This window comes from Crocodylus porosus, unplaced genomic scaffold (assembly GCF_001723895.1).
Source record: "Crocodylus porosus isolate Cpor-Errol unplaced genomic scaffold, CroPor_comp1, whole genome shotgun sequence".
In the NCBI taxonomy this organism is placed as follows: domain Eukaryota; kingdom Metazoa; phylum Chordata; order Crocodylia; family Crocodylidae; genus Crocodylus; species Crocodylus porosus.
Window position 1 is genome coordinate 14,589,924 of NW_017728921.1, and position 17,403 is coordinate 14,607,326.

General features: G+C 42.0%; 1 protein-coding gene across 1 annotated transcript in view; it reads left to right on the top strand.

Moving 5' to 3' along the window:
* Positions 1–17,403, top strand: part of PPIL2 (peptidylprolyl isomerase like 2) — a 125,542-nt gene that overhangs the window by 97,020 nt on the left and 11,119 nt on the right. Inside the window, exons 15-16 of the mRNA XM_019539062.1 lie at positions 3,684–3,801; positions 7,078–7,134. Of these exons, the coding sequence (XP_019394607.1) occupies positions 3,684–3,801; positions 7,078–7,134 (175 nt within the window). The remainder of the gene's footprint in view (positions 1–3,683; positions 3,802–7,077; positions 7,135–17,403) is intronic.

Below are 17,403 nucleotides of genomic sequence, written 5' to 3' on the forward strand. Positions count from 1 at the left end.
CCTTTGACACCGGAAGTTCCTCCCCTAGCCCCCAGAAATACTCCTGGGGAGAGGGGTGCCATCTTGGAACCAGAAAAAACCCAAATCATATACTAAAAATCAAGCATCTACTATAATGTTTTAATTTTATATCCAACAATATTTTTGTCCTGTTTTACATGTATTTGCATAGTGTATATAAAGGCGATAGCATAATAGCTCAACATAAAGCCTTACTTTTGTATATTGTGCAGGGGAAGGGTGTATGGGATTTGTGAGGGGGTGTAGGTGTGTTTGTGGGTACTCATCCACAAACCCCCACACCCTCCCCCATCCTGCAGGCAGGAGCTCCCCTCACCAGCTGTCTAGTCACTTGTTATCTCACTTGGTGCCTCCCAATGGGGCACCCAGCTGGAGTTCTGGGAGCCCCACAGAGGTCCGATGGCACACGAGCTCTGAAAGCCCACATCCCGCCAGCTTTCAGAGGGGCAGCTGCAGGCTGGTAATAATTGTTTTTTGGAGGGGACCCAGAGGCTGGATAGAAGGGCCTGGTGGGCTGGATCTGGCCTGTGGGCCATGTTTTGGCCACCCCTGCTCTAAACCCTGCCTACCAGAGTATTCTGCATTGAGGTCTTAGCTGGACCAGTGTCAAGTCTGTGGATCCTAAATGGTTTTACACAATGCCTAGGGATGTAAATATTTGGCTCAGTTAAGATGGTTAAGATTTGTGGGAGCTGAAGTTTAGGCAGTTAAATAGATTTTTATGACAAAACGTAGGTGCCAAAGTGGATAGGCAGAAGTTTTGGGGATTGCTTGCATGAACTTAAGCTGCACCTTAAATGAAACTTAAGTTCCTGTGTCCTTATTGCTTCATGTGCCCTATGCCCTGTGCTTCATTTCCCCTTCTGTACAATGAAGATGACCACATCGCCATACCTCCCAGCAGTGAGGCTGTTAGGTACTCGGATACACTGGTACATGAGTGGGTGGGTAGATGGGGACACCCTGAATATCTTTTCCAAGTGTATATACAGTGAGCCAGTGGCAGTTAGACATAAAACAGTGTCACAACTCCCCAATCCTTTGCTTTAACCATTACACCTCATTAGGCCTCTTGTGTGTGTGGTACTAGAATGGGTCTCTTTGTAGTGGATCAATGTTTTTCTTCAGAGAGAGAAAGAGAGGCTAGTTTTCCCGAAGAGTGTTTTATTTTCTGTCCTTTTACCTGCCTGCCTTTGTTGCTGCTTCAGGCAGACACTGGAAGGTTGGAACTATTCCAGAGGTTAACAGGAGTTGCTGAAGAGTGCATCCTTGCCATTTTTAAATTAAGCAGAATAGTTCCTTTTTTTGGTTGGTTGGTTTGTTTTGTAAAGGCGAAAGTAAAATCATTCCATGTACTGTACTGCTAGCCAAGTCTCTTTTCAGCACCCCTATCTCTACTGTGCAGTTGTTTGCTTGTATCTTCACGTGTGGCCCTCGTCCATCTTCTGTTCTCCCTCCAGCTGCTCACAAACATGGAAGCAGCCCCTATGCCCAGTATGGCCATATAAAATGGCCAAGAGAGAAGGGACCAGCAGCTTTTTAGCAGTGCCTCTTAGATGCCTCTCTTCATGGCTGTGTGCCTGTTTCTTTTCCTTCTCTGGTAGGTGTTCCTTCTACCACAGCCACTCTTAATGGCCTATTGTTACAATATACACCTCATACAAGATAATTTTCAGGTGTCAAAAAGACAAGCGGGTAACTGTTGCGCACACTTACAGATTCTCCTTACTTAACCATATGTCAGCTCCCAAGCCATTCTTGTTATTTCTTCCTGACATACATCTCAACCCCCAGGTAGCCCCCTAGGAGGCCAGTATCCTAGTTTGCTAGTGAGTTTTATCTTCCCTTCTACAGGCTATCTTATGTAAAGTTGGCCATATCTGTTTTGGCCTTGAGACTGGCCATTGTGGTATCATCTTCTTGATCCTTTCATTCCTTTTGTATAATGGTGAGAAACTTCCATATAAAATCATATGGATGTGGCTTAGTTGATCTTAAAATATTCAGTAGCTAGCAATCAGGGATGTAATCAGAACTATTCCTGATTACAGGAACTCCCTATGGTGTTATTCTCATTGCCTTCTCTTGTCAAATTGTGGAGCTGGTAACATTCAACTTTATTAGCAGGTCTTTTGAACAAGACTAATTGGGTCCTTAAGGTGAGTCAATTTCTTGAGATTTCACATTTACTTAGTTCCACATGCAACTTCATTTACAGCTGTCTACCTGTAATTCACAGGTTTTAGACAATGTTATAAAGTCATTTTAATAGGCTTGCAGTCTTCTTTGTGGGGTTTTGAGAGCAGGTCATTTCCCTCCTCCTCAGCAGGTACTCACTGCTCTTCTGTCCATTGGGTATCGGAAATTGCTTTCCTTTGTTACATGGCTATATAGCCATTAAGTATTGCATCCCCTTAACTGTTCTACTGCTTTGCTAGTGATACTGTCACTCCAGAGGATTTTCAAATAAGTTCTGCACATGTAGCAGCCTCTTTGACTGTTCTGATATTTTTGTATTTGCTTTCCTTTCAATACCATGGTAAGGTGAAATATTTTTTGCAGTTTGTCAAGCAAGATTATGGAGTTGAATGTAAAACTATAGAAATGACTCATCCATCTCAGCATTTTTTTTTCTTATTAGGAGTGATCCTGGAGGAAAGTGAAAATGTTATATTTGTTGTAAATAATGTAAGGAAATGACAGCCAGAGAGAGAGAGAAGTCTTGCAAACCCTCCTTCCATCCAGAGCTGGTGAATATCTGGTCTGGAATGCCTAATTACTGGCTCTTGATTTGGATAAATAGGGTGTGTCTACAGAACACCCTACAGCGACATAGTGATGTGCTACGTTGCTGTACAGTGTGCTACAGCAATGTAGTAATCATGTGGGTCTACGTGTGATAGCCAGCTACACTGCCATGATGGCGTGCTCCCCCAGTATAGCACGCTGCTACATTGCCGCAAAAATCTAACCATGTGCCATGTGCACAGCGCAGTAACCACCTGTACTTCGCCATGCTTTAGTACTAAAGCATGGCACCATAGCAGCATCACCATACAGTGACATGTAGATGCACCCATAGTGCCCTCACTACTAAGCCAAGTTATCTAACTAGAAGCTCAACTGTGAGCTCTTAGTTCAATGTAGGGCTTGTGTATTTCATCGATACCATATATATTTAGTGCAGTAATGAAAAATATCCAAATCTCATCCTTTATTTTACTTACAGCATTAACCACGTGCCCAGAGTGCAGTTAAACTGGTAATTTTCTGCTCTGTGCATTTACTTGTGTCAGGAAAACACCCTTTAAGATTTAATGTCTCAAGGAGGTTTTGATGTGATGGGCAGCAAAAAATTTAATCCATGACAGTCAAAGTATATAAGGCAGCTGGCAAACAGTCACATCTGTCACAGTTGATAATAGCACTATAGGGGCAGAGTATTATGTTGCCAGTTGCAAACCTGATTTCAGGTAATGCTCAGGTATCAGCCTGCTGGTGGGAAAGGAACACAAACATTTTATGTACGGAGGTATCAGAAGCTGTAAGCTTAGTGGCAGTGCCACCAAACAAGTGTGGGATGCCAGGAAGGAATATAAAGGGTGGTTGGAATCTAATGAAGAAAAAACATGAGAATTTTTTTCCCCCCCTTTTATTTTTAGGAGGAGAGTCTTATTGGGGGAAACCATTTAAAGATGAATTCAAGCCAAATCTATCGCATACAGGGCGTGGTGTTCTCAGCATGGCCAATTCAGGACCTAACACCAATAAATCACAATTGTAAGTGGTCTTTTGCCAATCTTTCTGTCCTGTTGTATGAAGTTAATAAAATAAATGGCATCCGATTAACTACTCTGACACACCAAAATGAAACATTCTCCCAGTGCTGTGCTGAAAACTATGAAAACAGAATCCTCCAACTCATTTCCAAAGCTAGTAGAAGGTGCCAAGAAAATCTGGAACTTCTTGGAATTGACATTAATTTGCCTTCTGTATTTTTGTTGGTTTTCTGTCTCCTCTCCCTGTTCTCCTTAAATGGGCCTTACCACTGAAGTGCCACTGTCATCTTACTTTAGCCCAAGATGGTAATTTAAGTCTAAAAAAAAGAAAAAGAAAAGAAAATAGAAAAAACTGTGGTAAAATATACGCCTATACCATTTTTCAAACAAGGAAGTGTTTTTAAATAAATACATCTTCTCCAGTGAAGGAAATCCAAGCCCTTCAGTGACCCTGGAAGTGAAACTTAACTAAATTGATTTTCATTCTCTGAGCAGAGAAAAATGCACAAAGCAAACATAAAGTATAAATAGCAAGAACTGACTTTCTAAATATCTTTAATCTATAACAGCCTACTATGCTGAGTATTGTATCAAAGGGACTTGTTTACAGCACAGAATTTTTTTAACTTTCCCTCTTTTTAACCCATTTAAGGGTATATTTTGGTTAATCTGTGTCACTTTAACAGATTGAACTTCTTTCTTTTTTTTGGGAGGCTGTTTAAGTAGCAGGTTGTTGTATGCACAATTATAAAATTCTTAATATTGATCACTGAAAACTTTTTCAGGGTATCTTTCCAATACATCATCCCCACTGTAAAGACCATCAGGTGTTATGCACAGTTGCTAATTACTGTCCATTATTGTTTTCTGATTTTATATGTCAGTCTTATTACCACAAGCAGTCATACTGCACACAGCTAAATTTGTTAACACAATGAGTAAACTAACATGAAGAGGGTCAGTATCCCTACACCTAAGGCTTTGATGACTAATCTTAGCCAGCATTAAAAGTTTTGAGTGATGACCCTGTTCCTAAATTCAAAGCTGCTCCATTGTGCTTTTCTTTGGAAAGAGATTCTCTTAGGGTACAGATGCACACAGCCCTGAAGCACTGCGAAGCTTGAAAGCATGTGATTAACTTTAATGCATAAGCAGTAGTCCCATTGTCTTTAAAGGGATTAGTCACATGCTTGAAGCTAAGCAATTACGGCATTTGCTGCACTGAGACGGGAACACTTGGCACCTTGCAGGATCTAGTCTTTATAGAGGTTATCTTGGTTTTGAACTTTGTTACTGGATGCCTGATGCAAAGTTAATAAGTGGGTGATAAAAACTTTTTAAAAAATGACGAGGATCAGTTTGGAACTGTTGGCAAGTGTGTTGCTGCTCTCATATTCCTCTGTGACTTGCTGCTGTTGAGTTGCAACATCTGCTTTTATAAATGAGCTTATATTTTCCCCTGTAATTGCAAATTAAATTCCTTGATAGCATGAAGTTCTTGAGTGGTTCCAGCTGCTTGTTTTTATAAAACTTCTTAGACAGTGCTCAGACTTTTCTGGAAGCAGTTGTGAACTTGGAAACGTATAAGAAGCTTGCCATAATAGTGATAGAAAGGAAAAAAATTAGGTGGGCTTGTTGTGCAAGGTGAAAACAGATCATTTTATGTGCAGTTGATGCTGAGCAGAACTTGAGTAAATCTCTGTGCTTCATCCCAAGACCCCTCAAAAATGAGCTTGCCTCACTCCCTTTGTTTTACTTTGACTATTCTGAAGAATAATTAGATTTCAGTATTCCAGACAGCATATATTAGGTCTCAGATTTTTGGTGTAATGTTATATAATGCAGTGGTTCTCAAACTTTTTTGTACCAGGACCCATTTGTAAACATCAGTGGCCAGTGCCAACCCAATGCCCCTCACTCCTGACCCCCAAGCAGTCCCTCACAGACTGAAACTCTGCCAGCCTGCAAGGGAAAAGCCACGGCTTCCCACATTTTTCTCCTTTTAAAGGAGAATCCATTTTTAGAGTTTGTTTGATCCATTTTTAAAGTTTGTTCAGGACCCTTTCATATATTTTTGCATCCCACTTTTGGGTCTCAACCCACAGGTTGTGAAGCACTACTCTAATGGACCACGTGATTTTCTGATTATTGGACGTATGAAAATGAAATGGGGCAGAGGCTACACTGAGGAGGATGCAATTAAAGGATATTCTTTAAAGTTCTCATTAAACCAGGGCTCTCCTACCTTTTCTTGGGGTAGGAGCAACTACTTAATAAAGCGAATGTCTCACAGATGGCTTCCCCTCCATTTGCAGTCACATAACTTCCAAAGACAACTGCAACAGTTGCTTACATGGAGCAGTGCTGTGAAGAGAATGTTTAGGTATTTTTAGCTGTCTTTTAATGCAGTGCAACAGATGGAAGCAGGGAGGAGAGCCAGCACTGCATACCCAGCCTACTCCATGGACCATCATAGTCCACAGCCCACAGTATGGGAACCTCTGCCTTATATGCTTATACTCTGGAGCGTCCAGAAAATTGTTAAGCTATTCAGAAAATCTGGAGGGATTGAACTTGCTTTAGATGTGATATCTTAGTGTCTTCTTTTAAGATGTGTAAAATTTGAAACAAAATATCACATCAATAAACAATTTTCTTAATGTTTTTATTATTTCAGCATTTAAGTTAAATATTCTTGTTCTGTGTTTACAAGCTAAATGTAACAACATTGCCAAGCCAAGAAGAGGCATGGATTATAAACAGGCCAGTCCAGTTTCACCCAAACCAAATGTAAACAGTGGGAAAGGTAAAAATTAACTCTGATTTTAAAAATCGGAGCTGATGGATCGTGATGCTGCTGAATATCTTTGCCAGATGCATACAGGACCCATGAGGTCTTGCTGCCCTTCTGTGACATTCTTAGCCCTACTATGCTCAGAAGAGGGTGTTTATCTGAGGCTGGTTTTTCTGTAACTCATTGGTTAAAGTTGTAAATAGTCAAGGTATGTCTGGGGGAAGAGAGTATGACACTTTACTAAGTATGTCAACACCCCCCCCCCCAAAATTGAGAAATGGTTTTTGTCAGACATAATCCATAGAAAATGCAGTTGGTAAGAGCCATGTAGTGCATTCCCACAGTCAGGAGAGGGATTTACATCTCCTCATATCAGGATACCCTGCAGAATTTCCTCAAACATACTTGGCTTTCAAAATATTGCTAAGTATTGCTGAACCTCCACAAGGTCATACCCTAAGTTATGATTTTATTCTTCTCCAGCTTCATCACATTTCGTTCTTGTGCATACTTGGACAAGAAGCACACAGTGTTTGGCAGGTAAGTGAAGGATCACAGTTATGTCGCACATATAGTTTATTCCATTAACTTTCAAGGCACAGAGGTGAGTCTGGTAATTTTTATGTATGTGGTGAAAAAAATTCTGGTTTGAGATAGAATTTGACCTTGCCTGCTTGGGCTTCAGTTGTCAGATATTTCTCCTTTTCATCGGCTGACTTCCTACATGTGCTCATTGGTATGAGGCAAGGATTGCACTTTTCAATACATACTTCTGTTCATATCTCTTTTCTCCTTTCCCTGCGATTGTGGGAAACCATGTTTGTCATTTCTTGATTATGATCAAGTGACCAGCATTCTGCCCCTTTCATCCCCATAAGTTCCCTGATTACTGTGATCTCCTCTTCTGCCTCTGGGGGAAGTCAGGATAGAGTAGTCAACACCATCTCTAATCATTTATACATACTCATTACTGTGACACAAGTGATTTACTTCTTCAGCACTGTGCCTTCATCCCTTCAGGAACTGTCAGTCAACAGGTCAGGCATGTCCTAGGGCTTCCTTTGTGAATGTTTAGAGTCACTCTTCTTGGGCCCTTCTGTTTTACTGTTCCCTGTCATTACTATTGTGGACTATGGTACAATGACAAAATATCGGTACAGGGAGTGTCAGACCTCCAAGGACCATCTCATGTCATGAGGCATCCAGTATTCCCCAGCATTTCACCCACTCAAGCTCTCCTATTGTGAAGACCAAGGTATAATAATAGAGATTTGTTTTTAAAAAAAGGCGGGGGGAGGGGGGTAGAGGGCAAACAGTACCTAATAATATTTTCTACCACTGCTGCAGGTACAAGTACTGAGAACAGATTATAATAAAGCACGCAAAATTGTTTTAATGAACGTGTCAAGACACTCGTAGATATGTTGAATTTTATTGGTCTGTTCCACTGGTAGGTCATTGGAATCTTAGGATCGTTCTGTTTTTTTTAACTGTAATTTTTATTTTATTTATTCTTCTGATTTTATCCGGCTTGAAAGTCAGCAACTTTAAAAATGCATGTGGCCCTCCATTTGGTTAGATGTTATGCAGCAGTGTCACATTATACACAAGATGTTTTCCTTTGCTCTTCCCCATCCATCCCATCTCCTCTGTATGTAGGTTTCTTGGATTGTTTACATTTTGTGTCTCCAACTGAGCCCAGCACATTATTGGAAGTGACCACAATATTAATAGTTTAGCTAACTATCAGTGTTACAAAACTGACCCTGTGGGAATTGGCTGTCTAGATTACTCTTCTTCTTGCCTCTCTAATGGGTCTACCAATAAAATGTAAAGCTCTCTAATTATTTTGCGAGATAAATGGATACCCAAGTGTCCTGCTCCATAGTCCATCTGGATAATATTGGTAGTTCAGTGTGAGTATATGCCAGTGGTACTTGTGATATCAGTAAATAAAAACTTGTCTTTACGATGGAGTTAATACCAAGCTGTAATTTGTCCACTTGCACAAAAAGGCCTTAACTCCAGTAGTGTGGTATTTTTATGTGGGAGCTGGCTGGTTGTTGTAGCCAGGGAGTTTTGGCTAAAGCTTGAGTTAGCATAGCTAACAGAACTATTCTCCAGTTCTGGGTGCAGACAAACTGGGCTCAAGTCCTGGCAGTCCAGTTACGGCCATGTACGGTAAAAACGGTGTTATCTGGCACTTCGCCATCCGGAATGCTCCATTAACCGGCATGTCGATCGACGTGGCGAAAGTGAAACCACCTGTCGATCAACATGGCAAAAGCAAAACCTGAAGTCCCACTGTGGCACTTCCTGTTTCACTGCCACGAGCCAAGCCCCACTTCTTCCTTGTGGACTGTGGCCCAGGGCAGAGCAGCCTGTATGGGGCCCCACTCCATGTCCCCTGGCACAGTGACACCAGGGAATGAAAGCCCTGGCGCACTGGATGTGGTGGGAGGGGTAGTGGCCCAAACAGGCCAAGATGCCTCCAACCTGCAGAGCTGGAGGTAAGTATAACTCTCAGATAGCCAGCATATTTGATTAACCAGCACCCCTCATTCCCCATGGATGCTCGATAACAGAGCTTTTACTGTACCTGGGAAAGAACAGACAGACAAGTTCTCCCACAATTTACCAAGGAAGGATTGAGAGAGGCTCAGCTTACAGTAGTGCACAAACGTGAAATGTGTTCACAGAATTCTGACCATCACACACAAGAGTTTGAAACACTCAAATTAAAACCACTCCAGCGCTGCCTTGCACGATGCTACTCTTACTGGAGCTAGGCTATCTTGAGACTAATTTGAATGTATTTCTGCAGTGAGGATCTACCCTAAGGTGTATTTTCCAAAGTAGCTTTTTGAAGCATTCTGTAATCAAAAGCCTGTTGCTATCTGTCTTTATTTTAGAATAATATAAACACAAGCCCAAAAGAGAGACTGACTGAAACTCTAGTTTCAATTTGCTATGTGAAATCTGTGTCACAAAGGTTTTTGGCACTGCACCTGCTCTTAGATAATATCTATTACCTAATACATATATTTACAAGCAATATTTGAGGGAGAGAGCTAAGATTTATAGCAACTTCATGGAATTCCCTTGTTTGGCTGGGTTTGAAATTGGATCATAATACTCTGGTATATTGTGCTGTTCACCATAAGATCTGAAGAAGATTGTTTTGGTTACAGTGTGAATGCTAATACTTCCTGTGAATCAAATTCTGACCTCAGCTACTGCCATGCAACTCCTGTCCACAGTAATAGTTTGCACATATGTTGTTCATATGTCAAATCTGCCCTATTTAATTTTTGAAGACCTTTTAAGTAAGTGTGCCTTATTCCTGAAAAGAACAGGGGGAGGAGGGGAAGAACGACCCTTTTTTTATAACAAGGGAGGAAAGTAATATTGAAAAATTCCTTCTCTTGAGAAACTGTTTTAATTTGTGTCACTACAGGTTGAAAATCAAAGCTTTGCCTAGTAGCAGGTGTTTCGAGTATGAGGCATTAGATTACAATGGTGTTTTGTACAAAGCTTTGCCTGGGGCATTGGGAATATGAAGAATTAGCATATGTGTCTGCCTTATGCAGAATGTTTTAAGTCACTGGCGAGTGTTGGTGGGATCCAGTTTTCTGGGGAAGCCTTTAAGTGACAGTGTTATTAGCCAGCAACAGTAGTGACAATGGATGTTATATAAAGGCCCATAATGTAATAGAAGGTAATCTGGGCATGAAAGGGGAACCAAACTGAGAGATGAAAAAGAAGAAAATGCCTTTGTGTGAAGTTGTATTATGAGCTATGCGAATTTCTTGCTGTAGCAGTTGCCTAGTTTAACTCAGTAATTACCATCGCAAGTGATTGGCAGCAAAGTGTCTGACATTAAAAATGCTGAAGGCAATCATTTCTTTGGGCGATATCTTTCATTGGACCAACTGCATAGTTGGGATAGTTAGACAAGTTTTTGAATGCAAGGCATTCTTCATCAGGTCATGTCTTGCATTCAAAAGCTTGTCTGACTTTATCCCAACTATACAGTTGGTCCAATAAAAGATATCACCCAAAGAAATTATTGCCTTTAGCATTTTGGAAGCCTACAAGTGCCTCAATCACTATAATAAAATAAATTCTAAGTACCTATAAGTTTTGGTATTTGATTTTGGGTTTTTTATCATGGAAAATCAAAGCTCTCCCTGCACCCTTGGCTTACCAGGATGCAGGTCCAGGCCCCTCACTCCCTGTCCAGCAGCAGCAAGGGGCACAACTCTGTGCCACTGCTCCTGCTGCTGCTGGATGGGCAGGGGATGCTTCACCAGGGCAGCGCAGGGTTTACAGCAGCAAGGAGCTTTCCTGTCTGGCCTCACTCTGCCCTGCTGCTCTGGGTCCTACCCACTGGGCTGCGCAGGCCCCAGGGGGAGGACAACAGGGCAGGGAGCCTCGAGCCCACAGTGGGCAGCCTGCCCCCACCCCACACACACATCTGGAGGGCACATGCCCTCCCATCCTGCCCAGGAGTACGCACAGTGGCAAGGAGCCAGCCTCCCCCCCCTCCCCCCGGACTTACCTATGGGAGCTGCTCTCCAGGCTGCCTGGCAGCCATGTGCATGTGTGAGTGTGCATGTGCACATGACATCCCCTGCCTGACTGCCCTCCTCGCGCTCCCCCCAACCTCTTGCAGGCTGGAACTCTGCTGGAACTACACAGAACTCTTTGCAAAAGTGGAAAAGCCACGTTTCTCCATTAAAATGAAAAATCTCCATTTTTCTCAGTTAAAAGGGAAAATCTGCATGTTTTTTCCCCACGGGAAACAAAAAACCCAGATCCCTGTTGATGAGAAGGGGAAATTCCCCAGGTCTGATTTTATCTAAGGAGAAAATCCTGCCCTCTGTGGCTTTGGAGGACTCCAGAAACAGAGGATTTGTGTGCTAGTGGAAGGGATCACATGTTGGATCTCAACCCATTGTGTGCAGCAGAGCCCAAATCCTCATGCAGCAGGATGTGGGGAGAGGAGACGGGAGGAAAAGTAAAAGTGGCACTAGTAGTTGCTTCCATGTGCATCCTCTGGCTTACAAGCCAGGTGCTTCGGTATCACCAGCACTACAAGCAGCAGTGCTGTTTTCACCACACCTTGGCAGTGTCTGAGAAGAAACCCCCTTGTGTGAAGGGAAAGGGCAGTCCCTCTTGTGCCCAGCCTGTCTGCTCTGGTGTAGTCCCAGATTAGTTTTTGTAGCCATGCTGGTTTTTATTCAGTGCCCTGCACTGCTGTATATGAGTCTGAAGATTAAACCTTTCTGCTGGGCTGAGCTGCTTTGGCTACACTCGGGTTATATGAGATCTTTACAGAGGTCTCTCTGCCTAAGTCATATTTATACATACATGTGTTTTTTTTAGAAACAGGATCTTGAGAGGGAATATTTCCCAAAACAAAGATGTTTCCTCCTGGTCCATGTTTTTGTTCCTTATTACAAATTCCAAGCACATTCTTACATTGTCTTTTGTGCAAGAAACTGTAGCATCTTGGACCAGTGCCATCTACAGCGCTGCAGGAGGCTTAATTCATTTAATTTAGGAAAACAAAAGGAGTGAGAAAAGTGCATATTAGACACTAGTGTGTGGATGTCATTGAAGAAAACAAGCTATATTGGCCAGTAGCAGAAAATCAGCTGCTAAATTGATTTTGTTATTGGATTTGCTATTTGGAAACCTTTTTATTAGTGTTTGCAAGGCTTATGGGACAGCACTTTTCTTTTGAGAGGCAGAACTAAATCATGTAGCAGTGAAGCTTTGATTGGCATCTGTAAATAAGCAGATGTCACTTTTGGTTTATGCAGAGATACTGGTACCAGTTACCAGGCAGGATTAATAATGTGCCTAATATCATTGAGATGACTGCTACATTCAATGTCACACACTTTACCGCACTGAGGGTACTTAGCTGCCACACACAGAAACAACAGAAACCAGATGGTGGATTTGCAGAGATGGGACAATTTTCTAGTGCCACATTGGTGCAAGTTTGCAAACATTATCTTTGAAGAGTTAAGGCTATATTTCTTCTTTGTTTCTATGTGATAATTGAACCATACCTGTCTTGTTGTCTGCATTTTAAATATGATGTAACGTTTGTCTCGCTTTACTGAAAATGTAACAAGCTTTTGTAATCCTAAGGGATGCCAAGTTACATGTGCAGGTAGGATGGTCACTTCTCAGCCTATTCTGCATTTTGTAAATATAGCTGTATGTGCAGTTTTACCAGCTGTCCCTATCAGCACAGCTCTCTTCCAGGTCCTCGTTATAGGTTGCCAGCGGATCAGAGTTATTTAAATAACGAGGGAGCTAACTAGCTCAATCTAGGACAAGTTATGAATAATACCTTATACAGTAAATTAAGGTACTTATAAAACAGAAGGGCAGGGGTAGATTTGTACCTTGTAGACTAACCAAAGTAGATGTAGATGTGTGTGTGTGTATAGTACAAGCTTTTGTGAGCTGAACCTCACTTCATCAGATGCTGTGAACGGACATGCAAAAAGTAAAGTATAAGAAAGAAATTACAGTACAAAAGACATGCCAGGTTCAGAGAGAGTCAAAGCAGTTAAACCTGTTTCCACCACCATCCTATTTAGTCTGTTACACACTAAACTTAGCACAAGCAATGCTGAATGAGGAAGGATAATGCTGTGTGATTAGTTGTGGTTTGTATGCTGCATTTATGATATTTAAAGGATGAAACAGAATGTTGACTGGAAGTGGTGGTGTTTACTTTTTGTTGTAGTGTAATGGATGTACAGAGCTCCCTATGTTGGGACTCAGGGATTTATTAGTGAAGCAGATTTATCCTTCTGGCTAAAATTGAGTGAAACATGAGTTTAACACTCCAGCCTCTGCTGTAGAGCTGTGTCCTGCTCTAGCATTCTTCTCATCTATGAATCTTTTTTCCATGTGATCTTGTTTCTTTGTGAGAGATACTGTGACCCTTTTCTCTTTAAGCACAAGGTTTGTGTTGTAGAACAGTCAAATACTTCAGTGGTTTCTCTAGCATGCTTGTTCATCCAGTGCACTTGGGGTAATCACTTGAATGGGCGTCAGTGTATTGGCTTGGCATGTTGAATCTTGTCATGTTGATTTTTGTACTCAGCATAACTTCATGAGGTTTGACATTAACAGCATATAATGAAGGTTGTATTGCATGAGCAATGTTTTTTCAGTCTGAATATCTGTCCTTGTCTGTTTCTTACATTCATCTCTTCAGTTAGGTAAATAGGGGAAAATCAATAAAATCCCTTTAAATCTCATTTTTTGAGGTTCACTTAGAATGGCTAATCTTCTGTAAACAGCAATCCACCATTACGGCTGTGCGAAACTTTGGTCCCTGATTCAATTCAGAGCAGATTCGGCCCCACTGGGTCACCGAATCCAAATTGAATCAGAGGATCCTTTGATCTCTCTGAATTAAAGCAGAACCCTGCGATGCTAGGGCGGATGTAGTGTCCCACAGGAGCACTGGGGGCTCCACAGCGTGCTCGGCAGCAGACCCAGAAGCGGACCAGAAGCACTTCCAGTCCACTTCTGGGTCCACTGGGGAGTGCGCAAGGGAGCCCCCTTCCTCCCTCAGCGCAACAGCTGGTGCCTCCTGGGTCTGGGGGAGCACCCGGGGTCTCCCCATGGCCGATCGCTGAGCGGGGGGGGCCCCCGACATGCTCCCCAGCAGACTTAGAAGTGGACCGGAAGTACTTCCGGGTTCTCCACTGAGCATGTGGCGGCCAACCCCCCTCCCCCCATCCTGTGGGACACTACATCCACTACAGCATTCACAAGTTGCGCTGGTACCTTGAGGTATGTAGAAAAAACATTTAAGGCTGAGTCTATGGCTGAATTGCTGATTCTCTGAACCAGCATCAAATCTTTGGATTTGGCCGAATCGAATTGGGGACAGTGATCTGAATCAACGAATCAAATCACTGTCCCTGATTTGGGATAGATCCGAATCTGAATTGAATATGGCCTGCTTTGCACACCCCTATCAGCCATTAGTGTTTTGATTAATGGGTAACTTGGTTTCTATCCAGCATGATATGATCCATGCAATTGGGTATCATTGGATAAGAAGTTGTCAAAGAATATGCATTGTTACCTGCATGCTTTTGCCAAACCAGTTTTTTTTATTCAGTGCTACTCCTGCTGGGACTGCCCCCTCCCATTCCTTCCACCTGAGAATCCATGGAAGATGAGGCAGATCATGACCCTAGATCGGTACTAAATTCCCTGCCTCTTGCTCAGGTAGAGTGTGGACCTTTATACCATTTACAAGCCTGATATTGAGGAGGATATATCTCAGCTAACAGAAGCTAGTTGATTAGTCAGGCACCATTTAAAAAGATGGACTTGAACATCCTCTGATGAAAATTCAGGGCTGCATTTCATGATGGAGAAAAAAGCTGAAATTGTTACTGGTAGAACCAAAGAATCTAGTGACGAAACAAGTAACCTGTTATCTGGTTCATGAGCCAGATCCCATGCTGCCCGCCTTCCATATCTGGCACCATGCCAACCTGATCCGGCCCTCCACCAACTGAGTGCCTCCCACCTACCAGATCTGGCTGCACGCTTGCACAATCTGATGTGTGGGGTCATGTTATCCAACCCATGGGGCTCGCCACAGGTCTGGAAGTTTGGCAGTAGGGGAGTGGCAATTAATGCTGCCCCTGCTCTCCCACTACCAAATTTTCAAAACCTCAGGGAGCCCTTGCAGGCCTGAGGATTAAGCTGTTCAGATTGGATCTGACCTGCAGGCCAGGGCTTCAGCACCCCTGTATTACTATTTATTATTCTCATAATAGTATACAGTTTAATATTAATTATAAATGAATAATTAATATTATGTATATGTATATAGAAATACGTATATACATACATATATACACGTAGATACATTTGTGTTTGTGTACTTATGTGTCTGTGTACCCAACGCACACCTTGTGTGCTAGTGGAAGCACACAATGCCCAGGAAACTGCTGACATGACTTTCCATTCAATATTGGTCTTTCCTAATGTAGGATATCTAATCTTGGGTATAGGAATATTTTATTGAAATTTGCAATTTTGAGTTGATGGCTGCTTTAAATTATCAAAACCTAATTAAATAAAAACACAGAAATGATAATGAAGGAACTGTTGTTGAGACAATCCTCCAGTATCAAATAATAAATGTGCTTTAGGAGCAACTAAAAATGCAGAGAACATAATCTTAAACTGCACATTAATCTTCAGCTCCATAAGTGAATATGAGGTATCAGCCTGGAGGATATTAAAACTGAATTTCTTACAGATCAAGTCAGAAGTGCGTGCGGGGTCTTCGGAGCCCTGTGGCACTGTGGGGAGATTTCCCCCAAGCGCTCTGCACAGAGCAGCAACTGAACTGAGGCTGCTGGAGCCTGCATAGATACGTCTTTGTTAACAACTATTCAAAGCTGTGACCCAACTAAAGGACATTACAGAATCTCTCAGTTTTCACTCTTAAGAATCTGCCAAAGTTCTGCAGCAAAATTTCAGGAAGACTGCATTGGGGCAAATATTTAATAATTTGGGCTTGGATTATTTTATCATGTTCTGTACCAGGGTCTTGTTTTTATGTCCTCTCTCTTGCCTGGTCTGTCCACTGTTTTTGAACCAGTTTTGGGAAAGTAGATAGTGTTTTTACCAGCATAGTTATGGCAGGACAACCCCTAGTGCACACACACACAGTTATAATGGTTTACAGATGCCATTTAAGTGGTGTAAGCGCATTCCTGTCCCTGTGTAGAACAGGGTTGTACAAGTCTGCTGCACTTGGCATACTTAGCTGCCCCACATAGAAACAACTGAAAACAGAAGGTAGACTTGCAGAGATGAACCAGTTTCCAGCACCACGTTAGTGCAGCTGCACAGTGCATGCAATAGCAGAACAAATTTGTATTGCCATAAGTACATCTATACAGGTAAAACAGTATCCGTGTTGTATAGATGGAATGGCTTTTGTACATTGACAAGACCTTAGCAATAAAGAAAATGTACCTTGCTCTCAGGAGCCCTGTAGTGCAAACGCTCAGTTTCAGTCATTCTCATTTGGTTAAAATAAAAACATTATATGTAAATACAGAGCCTCAGGGTAGACTTTATAAGGCTTGCTGTATGTGGTGGTTTAATCATTACCCAGCATGTGTACTGTCTCAACTGCCCAAACAAATGGTGGTTTCTTTGGCAGGGGAAGAGGGGGAAGAAGTGATAATATCCGTATCAAGATGGCTTGTTGCCATTGAGAAGGAGTTTTGTCTCATTAGAACTCAATAGAACTGTGTGTCTGTCAAAGATGTACAAGGCCAAGGAAATGAGATTAGAAATGTGCAGTATCTCGCTTTTCATGAATGATGATACATTGATGTACGTTGGGCTGCTCTTTATGTTTTGACAGAGACAGTTGCACCTGAAGGAGCTGAACAAATGTATGGAGCTATGACAAAAAAATAAAATAAAATGGGATACTGGGTCCCTGGTTTGACTCGTACTGTATGGTTGTTCTGGTGCCCTCAACTTGCATGATGCTTTCTTGAGAACAGATGTTGCGCAACATATAAAGAATCTGAGTTTCATTCGTAATGTTTAAGAAGATAACTTTTGTAATGCTGCATTAAATTTCTAAATAACACTTCTGAATAAAAGCTACTTTTAAAAAATCCCATGCAGGAGACCCGAAACTGCTTTCTTTTTAGCATAATTTGATATTTTACAGAAACCTAGGATGAGAGGGGTTTGTTTGTTTGGTTTTTTTTTTGG